The 17,982-nt window shown below is 38.2% G+C and overlaps 1 protein-coding gene across 6 annotated transcripts in view; it reads left to right on the forward strand.

The window, feature by feature from the left end:
• st18 (ST18 C2H2C-type zinc finger transcription factor) overlaps positions 1-17,713 on the forward strand; it is a 40,933-nt gene extending 23,220 nt beyond the window's left edge. For 3 of the 6 annotated variants that reach the window (XM_041896354.2, XM_041896356.2, XM_041896355.1), the window contains 16 exons: positions 952-1,086; positions 2,353-2,443; positions 2,552-2,644; positions 4,770-5,059; positions 5,673-5,887; positions 8,235-8,477; positions 9,313-9,425; positions 10,166-10,228; positions 10,646-10,714; positions 11,560-11,622; positions 11,913-11,993; positions 13,961-14,185; positions 14,384-14,472; positions 14,650-14,753; positions 14,840-14,986; positions 15,321-17,713. In XM_041896354.2, coding sequence (XP_041752288.1) covers positions 952-1,086; positions 2,353-2,443; positions 2,552-2,644; positions 4,770-5,059; positions 5,673-5,887; positions 8,235-8,477; positions 9,313-9,425; positions 10,166-10,228; positions 10,646-10,714; positions 11,560-11,622; positions 11,913-11,993; positions 13,961-14,185; positions 14,384-14,472; positions 14,650-14,753; positions 14,840-14,986; positions 15,321-15,461 — 2,162 coding nt within the window. In that variant the 3' untranslated portion in view covers positions 15,462-17,713. The remainder of the gene's footprint in view (positions 1-951; positions 1,087-2,352; positions 2,444-2,551; positions 2,645-4,769; positions 5,060-5,672; positions 5,888-8,234; positions 8,478-9,312; positions 9,426-10,165; positions 10,229-10,645; positions 10,715-11,559; positions 11,623-11,912; positions 11,994-13,960; positions 14,186-14,383; positions 14,473-14,649; positions 14,754-14,839; positions 14,987-15,320) is intronic. The other 3 variants (XM_041896358.2, XM_041896359.2, XM_041896357.2) reach the window with 3 other exon arrangements.
• The last annotated feature ends 269 nt before the right edge of the window (positions 17,714-17,982 follow it).

Genomic DNA, 17,982 nt, shown 5'->3' on the forward strand with positions numbered 1-17,982 from the left:
GTGTACTATTTAGGAAACTTGAGAATAATAGGACTACATACAATGAATATTGCACTTATTGTAATGAAGAGTAGTGGGCATAAAAGAAGTACGCAGCAGACATGATTATGCATGTTTATCTAGTATGGATCAGCCCACTTGTGATTTTAATAATGAGGCTCTTCAAAACATAAAAATAATAAAATAACCATATTCCGAGGGGGAAATTGGAGGGAGGAGGGGAAAAATCCTCTTAAGTACTAAAAACATTTGGGCAACAAATGATGTAATAAATAAACAGACTAAAATTAAAAAAAGAATAAAATCTTCTGATGGAATTGCTACTACTCAGAATATTGGATTTTGATAGGAATCAACTGGATATTTAACCATGACCATAAGTCTTAAATCCACCCAAAGTACCCCTCATGTTTTCCACTGATTCTTCAAATGACTGCAGCCTAATGTGTAATCCCAGATGTAATCTTTCGATGGATGGGCATTAAGATGTGAATGCCCTGTGTTGAACTGGAAGCCTTAACTAAAATGACAGATTAATAGAAGCATTTTGCAAAAAGTGTCTAGCTCTTTGCATGATACTGTCCTGCAATCTGTATGTTTCTATGTAGCTACTGTATATCTATAGCACTGTAGCTTCAGTATTTAAGTGTGTTTTCATTTAGCAATTCCCAGAATCTCACTTAAAATACATTTCCGAGGAACATTCATGCAAGAAAACCTCTACAAGTTTAATCAAATATTAAACTGAAGTTCATTAGCCAAGACAATATTGCCAAAATACTTTTTAATGAACAATTACCTTTGTTCTACTCTTTGTTTGTGTGGTAAGGAAGGTTATAAAGCATGTTAAGCATGTTAAGAATGATACTGCAACATTCTTAAAGGTGTCGTTATGTATATGTGAATGTCTATGTATAAATCGAAGAGTTCCTGTTGTTTGTCTCCTCCCAGACTCTCCACGGCCAGACAAGAAGGATATTAGGTGTCCTACCCCTGGGTGTGATGGAACTGGCCATGTCACTGGTCTGTACCCTCACCACCGGAGTCTGTCTGGCTGTCCCCACAAAGTCCGAGTTCCCCCAGAGAGTAAGTCACTCATATACACACCTGCTGTATACATCATACATACACAAGCATGTACACATATAGAATAGAATGGGATGTTGTTATCAATCATAAAATAAGTTCTGATGTTCGAATGAAATCATGAAAGTTATCAAATACAGATGTAGGATCTTAATTTGAGCCAGTTTGCTACAGCAGGAAAATAATCCTGCAACAACAGGAAATGTGAATTATTATGTGGTTTATAATTAATGCCCATTTTTCTAGGAGTTAATGCATTTTTCGTAAGGCATAATTAAGTCTGAAATTTGAACGTGGAAATTACAAACTTCAGATGCATTTTTAAACCTCAAATACACTACAAGTTTAACATTTCCTGCAACAAGGTGATCAAATTAAGATCCTACATCTGTAGTTCCAGAAACTGTTTGATTGAAGGGCATCTCTACATTTTCCATTAATAGAATCATGCAAATAGAAAAATCATATTTCAATACACAATTGAGACATGTTGTCACCTAGGAACTTGGAGTTTACTTCTAATTTCTGAAAATTGAAAAGGCTTTTTTATTGGCTGTGATTTATTCATTTCAATGTAACATAATAAACATCCAACATTAAACAATAATGATACAAAAGGAACAGAAAAAGTAATTACATTTTTTCAATATGAAAGCATGTGCTCTTAGACCAGAGGCAGTGTTTGCAAATCAAAGGGTTACTAACTCTGCATTCAAAAATAAATAAACAAAACCTGCAAACTAACTGGAAAATATGTACAGAAAATAAAAGTTTCCAAGGATACCAAGTGGAACTCCAACAATGAGAATGTTTTATGAAAAAAAAAAAGAAGTGCTTTCTTGTTATATTCTTATTTCCACTAAAGTATTTGTATTATGCAACCAACACACAGTGCACTGACAATGGGAACAGTGCTAGTTAGACATGCTTGTGTCTTCAAAGGATCTGTGCACTATAACCATGGTTTCTTTCCGATGTCAGTACATAAGGAATGTGTTAATTGAATTAAATTGTCAAGAAATGAACAAGCAGACTGTATGCCTATAGTTTTCAACTTGATCACTGTGGATACATTATTATTTTCCTGTCTTATCATGTTGTGCTCTGTTAATTATGTTAACTATAGATCCTCCTATGACTCCTATGCCTACTCTACATGGTATCATCACTGATACAGTATATTTACCACTGATGTACAGTAAAGCTCTCCTTCTACTAACCCTACTGTCTCACCTACTGTCCCTCTCCTCTCCTGTCTGTCCCCAGTCCTGGCCATGCATGAAAACGTCCTCAAGTGTCCTACTCCCGGGTGCACAGGAAGGGGCCATGTAAACAGCAATCGTAGCACCCATCGGAGGTACAGCCTGCAGGACTAACCCATTAAAAATGTCAAACTGTACCTAGATAGGTTTAATGTCGGACTAATGGGTTTGATTTCCTCCTATTCCTCCTTCTCCTCCTCCAGTCTCTCAGGCTGCCCCATTGCTGCTGCAGTTAAAGTCTCCAAACCTCAAGAGGAGAGCCCCAAATGCAGGCAAGCACCTGAACGAATGTCCAGGTAAAATCACATGGACTGAGAATGTATGTTATAACACATGTTATAGCTGTAATATTGCAATATTGTCACTTTGACTGTTGACTATTATTGAAGTGCATGAGCATGTGCACATATATTATGATGACAGTAAACCATTGAGACATAAAACAAATTGATTCTGAGAGCATAGTCCCTTTGATATAAAACAAAGTTTGTGTTCGTTGACTTTCAATTGCAATATCATATAAAATCAGGAGATATGTTGGTTAACATTTACTGTATCATATCCAGTTTATTCATTCAGTGTATTGTAAAATGAATGACAATATATAGCCTAGCAAAGCATCACAGATATGGTTACTCAGTATCACTTGTTCTTAAGCAATGGTTTAAGGTCCCATGAGATTCTCCCTATTAGAGACACAGAGCATCAGAACTCTTTCTTCCCTGTAGAGAAATGACGGGCAGACTGCCTACTCATACTAAATTAATTAGTTGGGCAACATGCCTGTGTGTGAACCTACAATACAGATCAGATCCCACAATCCAGGAGGAGGACATTGATATTATTATATGATTCAAACTACATTGTGTCTATTACTTTCACAATCACCACCACCTCTTCCACAGCTAACATGTGCATAACAGTACCAGTCATGTAGTAACCAAAAAAGTGTTAAACAAATCAAAATATGTTTTATATTTGAGATTCTTCAAATAACCACCCTTTGCCTTGTTGACAGCTTTGCACACTCTTGGCATTCTTTCAACCAGCTTCACCTGGAATGCTTTTCCAACAGCATTGAAGGAGTTCCCACATATGCTGAGCACTTGTTGGCTGCTTTTCCTTCACTCTGCAGTCCGACTCATCCCAAACCATCTCAATTTCGTTGAGGTCGGGGGATTGTGGAGGACAGGTCATCTGATGCAGCACTCAATCACTCTCCATCTTGGTCAAATAGCCCTTACACAGCCTGGAGGTGTGTTGGGTCATTGTCCTGTTGAAAAACGAATGATAGTCCTACTAAGCGCTAACCAGATGGGATGGCATATCTCTACAGAATGCTCTGGTAGCCATGCTGGTTAAGTGTGCCTTGAATTCTAAATAAATCACAGACAGTGTCACCAGCAAAGCACCCCCACACCATAACACCTCCTCCTCCATGATTATGGTGGGAAATACACATGTGGAGATCATCCGTTCACCCCACACCGCGTCTCACAAAGACACGTCGGTTGGAACCCAAAATCTCCAATTTGAATCTCCAATTTGTCCATTGCTCGTGTTTCTTGGCCCAAGCAAGTCTCTTCTTCTTATTGGTGTCCTTTAGTAGTGGTTTCTTTGCAGCAATTCGACCATGAAGGCCTGATTCACAAAGTCTGTTACTTGAACTCTGTGAAGCATTTATTTGGGCTGCAATTTCTGAGGCTGGTAACTCTAATGAACTTATCCTCTGCAGCAGAGGTAACTCTGGGTCTTCCATTCCTGTGGCGGTCCTCATGAGAGCCAGTTTCATCATAGCACTTGATGGTTTTTCGACTGCACTTGAAGAAACTTTAAAAGTTCTTGAAATGTTCCGTATTGACTGACCTTCATGTCTTAAAGTAATGATGGACTCTAATTTCTCTTTGCTTATTTGAGCTGTTCTTGCCATAATATGGACCTGGTGTTTTACCAAATAGGGCTATCTGATTGGCTCAAACGCATTAAGAAGGAAAGAAATTCCACTAATTCACTTTTAAGAAGGCACACCTGTTAATTGAAATGCAATCCAGGTGACTACCTCATGAAGCTGGTTGAGAGAATGCCAAGAGTGTGCAAAGCTGTCATCAAGGCAAAGGGTGGCTTTTTGAAGAATATCAAATATATTTAGTTTTGTTTAACATTTTTTGGGTTACTACATGATTCCATATGTTTTATTTCATAGCTTTGATGTCTTCACTATTATTCTACAATGAAAAAAATTGTACAAATAAAGAAAAACCCTTGAATGAGTAGATGTGTCCAAACTTTTGACTGGTAGTGTATGTGTCAATATCCTATCCTTACATGCATTTTATTTGACACCATAGCCACTTTCCTGCCCACTTGTGTGCATGTGTCAATTTCCTAGTTCCTTACATGCGCTTTATTTGACACATACAGTAGCCACTTTCCTCATCAAATCCAACAACAACACCTCGTCTTCTTGGATTCTTCTCCAACCAGACCTCTCGGCCCCCTCATGAAGAAGTTGGAGTTCAACCAGTACAGCTACAGGTTCGCCCATCACCATCCTGTCACCGCCGCCTTGCAAGCCAACCTCACCAAGGACATGGACAAGTACAGCAAGATCCGCTTTGATTACGCCAGCTTTGATGCACAGGTCTTCGGCAAACAACCTCTGATGGCACCCAACCAGGACCAAGAAATCTCTCCTTCACACTTCCCTGACTGTGAGTTTCGCACATTTGTGGGGGGGTCTGCTGTACCATAACAGCATGTCAAGCCACATTAAAGGGATTTAATGTGCAAGCGTCGCTCATCTTCTGCCACAAATGTGCAACTCATACATGATCAAACAACAACCAAACTACAAGTATGCAACACACTCACAAGGTTCCTGTAAACAAGACAATCATGCTAGTTTAATACTGCTTACATTTACAGTTTAGTCATTTAGCAGACGCTCTTATCCAGAGCGACTTAGAGTTTGTGCATTCATCTTAAGATAGCTAGGTGGGACAACCACATATCTCAGTCATAGTAAGTACATTTTTTCTCAATAAAGTAGGTATCAGCAAAGTCAGTGCTAGTAGGATTTTGTTTTTAAATACAAAAATAGTTGGGTCCAACAGATCTGTCAGATCCTGAGAGAATTGTCATTTTATCAAGAATACATGTTTTATCAACACAGACTTTATTTATTCAGGCACAGACTGATTCCATTGAAACCACACTGTAACAACAAACGTATAGCTGGATGCATGATTCACCGTAATGTAGTGAGTATAATCAGTTGTTCCTGTATCTCTGTGTAACTTGCTGAATGTGTGTTTTGTTATCCAGCAGCTCTACAGTACACTGGCTTCCTGGGTGCCCCTGGCAACCTCTTGCCCACGCCTGGCCCCGGACGGCACAGCCCACCCAGCCATTACAAACCTGGATGTGAGGGGCTCCAAGACACCGTAGCCACCACCGCCATCCTCAACCTCTCCACCCGCTACCGAAGCAACATGGAGGCCATCTCCATCTCCGGCCAGCCCCTGGCATCCTCCACAAAGGTAATCAAATTAGACCACTTGGAAAGGTATTTAATGGGGTCATTTTAAAGCAACTCTGATTTGTGTATAAAAAGGGAGAAACATCAAAAGGACCGTTTTTGGCAATGTGATGGTGTCTCTGGTGGCAGGGAAACAAGAGGTTCCCCTCCGTAAAGCTTTAATGTACACAAAAGAAAATGTGTGTATTCACATCAAAAGAAAAAAAAATACAATCAGCCTTATTTCTCAATTACAATTAGACTCTGTAGTTTCTACTTTTATGGTAATGGACCAAAAAGAAAATGAAAAAAATACCTGTATGAAAGTGTGTCTTGCATGCTGCAGAATATATTTTGTTTAGCAATATAAATTATTATCCAGGATAAAGGCGTCAGCATGCTTCAGTTTGGCTGGCGGCTAGCCGAAGTCGGCTAGGTGAACTGAATGACTGTGCTCGCATACTCCCTTAAAAGACATTCGCTTGAAAAACAAGAAAAAAGCGGAAATAGCCACTTTAATCTAAGATTCATTTTGATGTTTTTGCCTAGGAGATCTTATGTTTGGTGCAGTATTTCTAAATTTAAAAAATGGCATGAAAATGAGTCTTCTCTCGTTAAATGACAACAAAGACTTTACTGAAGAATCCCTACTGTTGACCAGTCACTGACGAAGGGGCGTAGACTTTGGCTATTGACTTCGGCTTGCCTCAAGAAAAAAAATTTGTGCCCGAACAACCAAAAAAAAACTTACCGAAGTCCAAAACGAACAAAAACGTCATAAAATGATATCATAATATATGCACAAACTCTTCCAAATTGTTACAATCCCCCTTATTTCTCAATTACAATTAGACTCTGTAGTTTCTGTAAAACATGTGGTCATGCATTTAATTTCTACTTTTATGGTAATGAACCAAAAAGAAAATGAAATAAATTATAACTGTATGAAAGTGTGTCTTGCATGCTGCAGATGGCGGAATATATTTTGCTTAGTAATACATTATCCAGGATAAGCTGTGTCTCTATCAGATGGCCTATAAAACTAGTTCAGTGGATTAAACCAATCAGCTGAAGGACTCATTAGCTGAAATCTTTTATTCACACAAAACCAAAATCTCAGTGATTTATTAAATGTGCACCAGTTTAGTTTAAAACTTGACCCATTTGTGCACATCCTGTATAATCTATAGTGGGAAAACCCCCAAAACCATGATACTCTCAAATTAACTGAACCATGGCCTTCCTATGCATAAAGTTTGACAGCATAACAACTAATGTCTCAAAACCCAAACAAGGCCTCTCTGCAGTATGTAATTTATGACAGAATATTGATAGACAAATGATTCAAGGTTTCCAACACCTACACAGTACAGAACCCAGCTTGTTGAGCTGAGAATGTGGTCCTGTACCAGGTGCCAACCCACTGAATGAATAAAACAGTGTTAGCAACTTAATCATTTGTGCTCTTCTGCAGTGGACTTATGTAGCATACATTACACTGTGTGGGGCCATGCAACTCATATGTTTGTTTGTATCTCTGTAGGCTACCAGTGATGCAAATGCAACAAAACATGCATCACAACTCAATGTGAAAAGTTCATGCTGTTGAGATTAGCTACAGACATGTCACCATCACACACGTAATTAAAATGGGCAGCCACACATGCATGCAATGTCCATGAAAATTATCCCCTTTAATTAATTTGAAAGGCTCTCTTTTGTTACAAAAATAATGGAAGATAGGTTTAATGGGATATAAGCGTTGAATAATTGGTTTCATTTATAGGCCGGATTTCGGCATTTAATGAGGTAAAACTTTTAATACTATAAAACCTATAAAGCTCAAGCACACAGCCTAGCATTTCACATAACACAGAATGAGTAACACATCTGTCAGTGAGAAAACTTATGCTGCATTTTAAGCTTTTACATTTTTGTTTTAATGGTGATGACCTAAAACCAGCACCCCCAGCTGCCATCTTGGTTGTGTGTCCTAGAAAACAGACAGATTACACAGCTGTCACAAAAAAACTATACACCAAGCAGCGATTATTATTTTGTTCAACAGAATTAATGCTGGCTTAACATCACACTTTACCCCGGTGTTAGATAATCACTGTGCGTCTTACTTTACTCATGTAAATGTATATTTGAGGTGCAATTCAAGTTATTTCTCACAGGAATTATACAAGTTGTCATTTTCAGAGTGGTACACGCTTAAAGCATTGTAGTTGGGGCTAAGGCATGTCATGGAAATATATTAATTTCAAACTTCATAACCCACATTTTCTTATTTCCACGAAGACTGGCATCCCAATGTAACCTGCTGACTATTATCGAGTCTGACTTGTGAACTTCTTCTCATTTAGGACATGCCCATAGACGTGGATGAGAACGGCACTCTGGACCTGAGTATGAAGAAAAGTCGGGAGGTGAAAGCCCCACCCAAGGTGCCTTTGGGAGACGCTGCCCTGTCCCCTCCTGAGTCCACTCTCAAGCAGGCCAGCAGTGTGCACATCAGCCCTGCCTTCTACCATGCCCTGTGTGAGAGAGATGCCTGGGACACACCTCTCAACTTCAGCAAATCACAACAAATGATGCACGAAAGAGAGGTAAAAAACACAACCTGATTGTTAATCTGTTAAATGCACAATAAATACTGGGAGTTCAGGTGGGCCTTCGCTCTACAGCAAATAAAGGAAATGAGGGGTGCTCAACAACAATGACAAAAATCACGAGAATGGCTTACCAAGAAAAACTTCCAAAAGGACTAATTCGAGGTAAAAACAAATATTGTACCAGACCTATGAAACAGAGCTTATTTGGCAAAAGTTGTTGAACAAGAGAAACGAGAGCTACCGGTAATGGAGAAACATATTCATGAGACTACCAACAGGCCCCTGGTCTATAAAGGTGATATGGGCATACAATGTATAATGATAGATAATCGTGTATACTGTGTATGTTCCTAATAAAGCTCTTGTTAAAGAGAGTGTTCCTCACAGCTGGTATTCCTGGTTGTTGTCGATTTAAAAGGCCATGACATTTGTACTGTTGTTAATTCACCGACGACAACATCTGGTGCTGAACACAGAATCTTTGAGAAAGTAAATCCAAATGATTTATTTCACAAGTATATCCGTCATAAATACTGTCCGTGTGGATTAAATGTGACTTTAAATGGATGTATGGTTTACTGTAAGTATCCTCAAGCGTAATACCTCAGCCTTACCCCCAACCCCTAGGCTTGTGATTTAAGAGTAGTAAGTGGGATGTTTTCATTGATAATTCACTTTTAGATCATGTTCAAGACTCAAGACTGAGACAGGAAGTCAGGAGGTTAAGCAGATTTTTAAGGACACTTTATTATTAAGACTGCGTCCAATATGGCACCCTATTACTTATGTAGTGAAAAGGGTCAATTTCAAACATACCTATGTCTCTCAGCAGGAGGATTTTGACGACGCTTCTCTGGAGGACCAGAGCTACTCCGGAGACGCAAGCATGTTAAGCCCCAAGACCAAGATGCTCTTAAGAGATGCTAAGAAAGAGCTGATGAGGTATTTCATGTTAAACATGTTGGGTCGGCTCATTCTGGGGGTCCAGTGAGGGGAGAAATTGACATATTGAGGCTTCTTTGCTCAGTCATCTGTGTATAATGTGTATTTCCCTCTAAAAAGGTCAGCTGACAGATGGTCAGTATTAATAACAAAAGTGTAATTCCCGACCAGACCTTTTAAATGGGGCAGTATATTATAAGTGGGGTGACTGAATACACGCTCAGTGAAATGCACTGGACATGATCTATCCTATTATTAGCTCTTATATTGTTGCCTATTATATATTACATATCGTTGTGACTGGTATGTCTGCAGGTTCATGTGGAGAGGAAATGTATCTTGTTAAAAGTGAGTTTTTACATGTCCGTATGTCCTCAAAATGAGCTTATCACTCTTGACTTTGTAGTTAGACTCTGCATGTTCTATTGAGTTAGGCTCTGGGGACTTTATTCACTTTATGGTTAGGTACGATTGAGTAGTTTACAGAAAACAATTAGATCTTCCAAGTGAGCACCTTTTTATGAGCAACTTTCTGCCACTCCAAATAAACACCATCAGAGACATTGTTGTAGTGAATGTGTTCGGGAGTAAAATATCTTCTACTAAATTTCCTGCTGCACTAACTTCACACTTCCAATTCCACTAATGCAAATCAACGTCATGTTAAAAAGGTTAATATACTGTATTAGAAGTCCATGTATTGTAGAGTATGGTCTAACTAAGTGTTGTGTTCTCTGCAGCTGTCCTACCCCCGGCTGTGACGGTAGTGGCCATGTAACAGGAAATTATGCATCACATCGAAGGTAATTACACACTCGTTAACACCAGCTAGTAAATACTGTAAGGCCTGGTTCAGAGGAACAATGTTGATTGTTTCATGTTGATTAGTATTATATGCTGCTGAAACTGTTTTTCTTTTATTCAACCTATTGTTGCTGTGGAATTTAAGTAATTTAAAACTTATTTGTAATTTTATTGAAACGTTGGACAGAAACAACTGTTCAAACTTAACAAATCTTAGCATTTTTAGAACTGAAACCACCCCCCCAAAAAAAATGTGAGATGATAGTGCAAATGATTGTCATATGGATTGGGAGAAAATGACGTCTCTGCCACATTGCACTGTACAGTATATCAATCACTGTCAGACTTCAATTGAATTGAACTATGATCAAAGGGTTCATTATAATAACTCTCAGCTGTGTATCCTCTGTCTGTAGTGTATCTGGGTGCCCCCTGGCTGACAAGACTCTCAAATCACTGATGGCAGCCAACTCTCAGGAACTAAAGTACGTGTTGTCCTGTCAGTCATCATCAACTGTTTATAGCCAGTAGTTCACCTGTTTGTGTTCACTGATTCAACTTTGTGCTATTTTATTGGATTACATTATACATTCCACCTGGTCTCATGCTGTTTTAGTCATACAATACAATGACTATATTGAATTTGGACTTTTCTCCACTTCGTGTGATCAGGCTGTATACACTGAGTGTACAAAACATTAGGAACACCGTCCTAATATTGAGTTGCAGACCCTTTTGCCCTCAGAACAGCCTCAATTCGTTGGGCCATGGACTCTACAAGGTGTCGAAAGCGTTCCACAGGGATGTTGACTCCAATGCTTCCCACAGTTGGCTGGATGTCCTTTGGGTGGTGGACCATTCTTGATACACATGGGAAAATGTTGAGTGTGAAAACCCCAGCAGCATTGCAGTTCTTGACACACTCAAACCGGTGTGCCTGGCACCAACTACCATACCCCTTTCAAAGGCACTTAAATCTTTTGTCTTGCCCATTCACCCTCTGAATGGCACACACACAATCCATGTCTCAGTTGTCTCAATGCTTAAACATCCTTCTTTAACCTGTCTCCTCCCCTTCATCTACACTGATTGAAATTGATTTAACAGGTGACATCAATAAGGGATCATAACTTTCACCTGTTCAGTCTATGTCATGGAAAGAGCCGGTGTTCCTAATGTTTTGTACACTCAGTGTACATTATGCAATATACTGTATATCTACTGACCTCATAGAACCTTTACGTCTTAAAAAAAATGCATTTAAATATGATATCATTGTCCAAGACGTCGCACTGAGTTTCACCTGTTTTGTCTGTCTCTCCACCTGCAGGTGCCCAACACTTGGTTGTGATGGATCTGGACATGTGACTGGGAATTATGCTTCACACAGAAGGTAGTCTAGACTGGATGACACAAATTATTGAATAGATTAACAGGAATGTGTTTGAATCTCGTTGTTTATTTTTATGAATTCATGAATCTTTGACATTTGGTAAACTGTTGTATATCCAAGAAGATACGATTCTGACGACACCTGACTGATTCTTAAAACTGATTTTGTTGTTTAGAATGTGGTTTTCAGTGACATGCTATGTGATAATCATTGATGGAAGAGTTTGCTTGATTTTAGCCCTAAAGTAGTGTTCATTATTGTTAAACCGTATTGTCTCTAAACATTTGTAGTTTGTCAGGATGTCCACGTGCCAGAAAGGGGGGCTTGAAGCTCACACCAAACAGAGATGCAAAAGACGAGCAAGAAATTAAGTAAGAGATTATTCTTATTCTTATGATTTCTGTTTGATATTTGTTGTTTAGTTTTTTACTGGCATGACTACATGATTGCTGTCTCATTGAATGAAAATACTTGTATCCTGTTGTTAAGAGGTCATTATACCAGAAAAATATAAAGGAAATTGTTTTTCTGATCATAACATTAGTAGATCATCTTTCAAGGATTAACAACATGTGTATAATACATGTTTTCAAACACTGTAATATTTTGAGTTTTCTTATAAGAATATCTGGCTTATCACTCTCTTGTGTGAGTGTTTTCCTTATCATCGTGTATTGTTTATTACAGGTCCCCCATACTACTGTATGGGTACAAAGCTTTGATTCGCTGATGTAAAGCTTAATAATTCTAGATGCAGTTGTCTCTGGAAAAACTGTTATTGGTATTACATTTACATTTTAGTCATTTAGCAGACGCTCTTATCCAGAGAGACTTACAGTTAGTGAGTGCATACATTTTCATACTGGCCCCCCGTGGGAATCGAACCCACAACCCTGGCGTTGCAAGCGCCATGCTCTACCAACTGAGCTACACGGGACCATAAAAAAATAATGTAATTGATTGCTGCTGCTTAAATCCAAAGTCAGATGTATGAGACCTTGTTTACTTCTACAACTGGACAGACACAGATTTTCCATTCTTTTTAATTACTAATGCAGGGCCAAGAGCTTAGGAATTAGACTAGAATAAATCTCATCCACATTAAGAGAGGGTGGGGGAGCGGCAGGTAGCCTGGCAGTTAGAGCATTGGGCCAATAACCAAAAGGTTGCTACTGTAGTGATTCTGTAATGTTACTAGATTATTGTAAATTGTAGGCCATATGGCATGCTTCCATTGTCCTGGTACCTTCCATCTACCTGTGGTGTATGGATGGATGGAAGTAATGTGGTTGGGGTTGTTTTGTCCTCTAAGTACTAGCAGTACTCTGAACAATGAAGTGCAACAACAAGCATTGTTACAGTAGCACTCTGTTTGTACGCTAGTTCTGTGTTCCATTTGTACCATCTCAGCCTGCCTTTCACCTTTACCAATAAGGGAAGGGGTCGGCAACCCTTAAAATTACATTCTTCACATGACGGGATACATGACAATTATGTGTAATTCATGTCACTCCATTACTGACCTGTAGAAAACAGAGCTGGAAAAATGTAATTACCCTTATAACTCTTAACAATATTCAACAAGACTTGTGCTTATGTTTTTCGATTACAAAAACCAATAACCTACCTCGTACTGTATATGTAGGCTATATCAATCTGAATGTGTTTATTATTCCAAAGTTTTTGTGGATTAGCAATTTGGCTGATACGATTATTTGAGCCTGCTTGACTACATTTTTAATCAGCATTTGACTGGATTAATCAATGTAATGGTTTGACAAATCTTCCGGTCTAGTTAGTGAGGGATATTTATGAACTGTGCAAATGATTTGTTTGAGTACGTACGTATGTATTATGTGTGGTTTAAGAGGTTAAGTAAAGTCGTCGCAACTCAGTTGACAGCATTTTGATCTACTTACATTTCCATTGTACTTAAACTGTAAACAGAGATAGATTTACATATCTCAGATCATACTGTATTTACTACATCTGTCATATCAAATGGCCTGAACTGCCAAACTATTCTGAGCGAAAAACAGCTTGCTGGTGACAATAATCTTTCTCCTCTGCCTCATCTGAATGAGAATAGGCATCTCTCACAGGGGCACTCTGTACATTGTCAACAGTCTGTGTTACAACATGAATCACTCCACTAGCAGTTTAAGGGGAGTACATCATATAGTAACAGACTCCTGGGTATATATAGAATGAATAGACCTGACACAATTCCCTATTCTATCTGACAGATAATCATATCTGTTCTATGCGATACATTTCTAACTGAACATTTGTAATGTAAAATCCTCCTTAACAGATTCCTTGTTTGTCTCCGTACTAGGTGTCAAGTGATAGGTTGTGATGGGCAGGGCCACACATCGGGGAAGTACACATCTCACCGCAGTGCAGGGAGCTGCCCCCTCGCTGCCAAGAGGCAGAACGAGTCATCCATCAATGGCCTCCCCTTCCCCTGGAATAAGGCCTGCAAACAGGAACTGCCCCACTGTCCCCTGCCCGGCTGCAATGGCCTTGGACACGCCAATAACGTGTTTGTCACCCATAGAAGGTGAGGTTGCATTGCATCAATGTTGACCCTTATGATTCTAGTGACATTTTTATAATTTCTATTGATACTACTATTCTTCACCACTGACCCTTAATTAAAGGTGCACTCCTTGAATTGAAAAACATCTAAATAGCTTGATATTGACATTAGTGAGTTTGTATTATTTCTTTCTTTTTATTTAATTTTATTTCTAAATAGTTTGTCTGGATGCCCACTTAATGCTCAAAGTATCAAGAAGAAGATGTCAGGAGAGGAGATGGTGACTATTAAACTGAAAGCCAGCAGTGGTAAGTCATGGTGGTGGACAGTACATACAGTATATGCTTTGGCAGGATAATATATTTTATGGAAATGTTAATCTTAGTACCATCAAAGTATGTGTAGACCCTCTGCTAGTTGATTCACTGAAGCACAGTAGCAGGTTTAGCTTGCATTTCATAAGAGTATTCTCCATTTTCAAACAGGAGTCGACAACAACGATGACATGCAACACTTGGATCATGAAATCAAGGAACTGAACGAATCCAACCTGAAAATAGAAGCTGACATGATGCAACTGCAGACCCAGGTAACTATCCACATCTGTGATGATATGATGGTTTTCAAAGGATTCAGGCCTAGTTCAGTTTGACAAGTTTTCCTCTTCCCTGAAAGCAGATTTCGTCAATGGAATGTAACCTGAAGACAATAGAGGAGGAGAACAAAATGATTGAACAGCACAATGACAGCCTTCTGAAAGAGTTAGCTCGCCTCAGCCAAGCTCTCATCAACAGTCTCACAGACATCCAACTGCCTCAAATGGTACAGTAGGCCTCATCCGAACCTCCTCACTTGCACTTGTAGCATTTTTTTACCATATTTTTATCTATAGTGCAGTATTTCCAAAACTCGGTCCTCGGGACCCCAAGGGGTGCACGTTTTGGTTTTTGCCCCATCACTACACAGCTGATTCAAATTATCAAAGCTTGATGATTAGTTGATTATTTGAATCAGCTGTGTAGTGCTAGGGCAAAACGTGCACCCCTTGGGGTACCGAGGACCGAGTTTTGGAAACCCTGCTATAGTGGCATTAAATTCTTATTGTCAATATATGCTTCAGTTTGTGAACTAATATTAGAACATGTTTGTGTTCCAGGGGCCCATCAGTGAGCATAATTTCGAAGCCTATGTGAACACATTAACAGATATGTACAACAACTCGGAGCACGACTACTCTCCCGAGTGTAAGGCTCTCTTGGATAATATCAAACAGGCTATAAAGGGAATCCACGTTTAAGCTGTCGAGCCACCAAGAGGAGGTATCTTTGAGATGGGATAATGGCACTGGATGGCTGTGTTTTTCCTGGAGAGTGCCGTGCTGGCTTAGTTGCATGTATAAGACAAAGCTTTGGGAAATGTGTCGACATTTCACAGTTGAATACATTGCACTGAGACAATTACCAGCCAACATTTTTTTTACGCTTCTGTATTCACTTGACATGTTACTTCTGGTGAGATTTCTACCCCCCTTGCACTTAATTATTTTGTATGGTTTACTTGATTTAAATCTGTATTTGTTATTTTTTGCCATTGTTATATTATTGCCATTTATTATCTTTATTCATCAATGTATTTATTTCACTTTTTTTTTAATTGTATTTCTATGATTGTAAAATGCTAAATATTTGAAATCCTTTGACTAATTCAGCACGTTGTATATTACATTGAAGCGCATTCCAGTTTCAATCATAGCTCTCTTTCGCCGTCTAGTGGTGGTTTATTTATATATCAGATCAGATTATAATAAAACAATTTGGATCTCCCATGAAGGTAGAGAACTCTACCAGAATAATCCAGAATCAACATGTTTTTTAATTGTTGCTTTCGATTTCTATTCAACCCTGAATGTATGGTAAGACAAAATGAAGACTAAATATAAAAAATGCAATGTTACTGTACTGTACTCTCTTAATTCCACAATATGTTAACAGTTGACTGCAATTGGGGAGTTGCATTTGGCTCTTAGGAAAATGCAACATTTTTTTTATTTCATTCAATGAACTGAATGTCATATTCAACTTTGAGTGTGTTGCTAGAATAGAGCAACTGACAGCACTAAGAAAATGGCTAAATCCACTTTGACAAGATATTGTCTTTCTTTTTCTTAAATTATATAGATATTAAACTGCCTTCTGTGCACACACTGTGTGTGCATATATGTGCCTACATGTAAATGAATACATAAAATATACAGTTCTCTGTTTTGTGGTAGGACAGTATTATGTGGATGGTGTGTAAGTTATTATACAGTACACTCATTTTCAAAGGAGAAAATGTTCTTAATGACTGTTTATATGCCATTTCAAATATTTAAGCATCGTCTCAGTAGCTGTAATCTCAAAGTCAGGTCTTGAAGTATCACAGGTTAAGAAGTGTTCATGTTTTTTTTACTTTTTACTTATTTTCAGCATGGAAGAAAATAGGTGAGGAAGGTGTTAAAAGAAATGTACCACCAACATACAAACATTTACTATGAGTTCAACTATTATGACACCTTTTACATGTGTAAAATGTATGCTCATTATTACTTAATGATGGTTGGTGGCATTTCAGATTCAGTAGTCATACCTATTTCTAAATATCCCCCAAAAGGCACTTGGTGGCATAAATATCACTGCAGGTTCTTTATGGCCAGATTCAATAAGCATGTATTTGCACCCTGGTAAATCAAGCCCATATTGTCAATAATGGACAACTGTCAATCATTTTTATTTTCAGTTCATCACTATTACCTGAAGCAAAAAGGGACAAACAAATAATGATATTGCTAGTTCTTAACTGTTTGTTTTCAATTGTTTATGTTTTATTTCTTCTTAAATTGAGTTCTGAATCAGTTGCACTTTCACATTTTTTTGTTGTATTTCAGTTGAGTTCTATTGCCCTGGCGTTCCAGAGAAAGATTAAGCGCTTTGTTTGTTTGTGAGCATTGCTCTTGATGTCACAGTACAATGTTATTATTTTGAAGTTTGCATGGGTTGATAATCCTATCAAGTTACAATAAATTGAGTTTGACTTGGCCTACTACACATGTCCTGAGGAGGAATTCAAATAAGTGCATATCTGCAAAACAAAGCCAAATTAAGGACACTTGTTGAGAAAAATGCTTTCTTTTATTCAAATACTCTAAAGAACTGTAATCTTGAAAAATGTAATAATTTAACATTTTGTTTAACTTAATAATTGTGTTAATTTATTTATAATTAGTCATATTTCATTCATATACCACACATTGTTTGCTCAGGAAGTTTTGTGAAGAATATTTATTTTACCCTGTTAGTATTTGATGTTTTGTAATGTGAACTGGATTTTTTGTGGAATGATATTAGTATGATGAAACCGTATTGTATTTTTTTCCTTTTTCATTCAAATGTTATGCTTTTTCAGTTCAAGTAGTTTGTAAATCGAAAGTATTACTTTTGCTATTTCATAAGCAGATATGCGCTGTGTTGTACAGTTTGTGTATGGTAGAAATAAAACTTTTTAAATGGTTGTGTGTGATTCTCAGACGTAAAGTAGTACAGTATGTTGGTGTTGTCATATTGGTGCACTGGATCACTTTCCTCCCCATACATCAATGTAGCTTCATGAAGTCAATACCTGAGAATGACAAGTCTGTGCCACCTGGTGGCGAGTAGCAATAAGACAAGACATCTCAGATGAGAAAGTAGGCAAATACAGGTATATAGGCCTATTCGTTGTGCATTGCTGACAATTTGGTTAATTGAAACCCATTCAATCAATTTACAATCCTCATATAA

Source organism: Coregonus clupeaformis, chromosome 14, assembly GCF_020615455.1.
Source record: "Coregonus clupeaformis isolate EN_2021a chromosome 14, ASM2061545v1, whole genome shotgun sequence".
Classification (NCBI taxonomy): domain Eukaryota; kingdom Metazoa; phylum Chordata; class Actinopteri; order Salmoniformes; family Salmonidae; genus Coregonus; species Coregonus clupeaformis.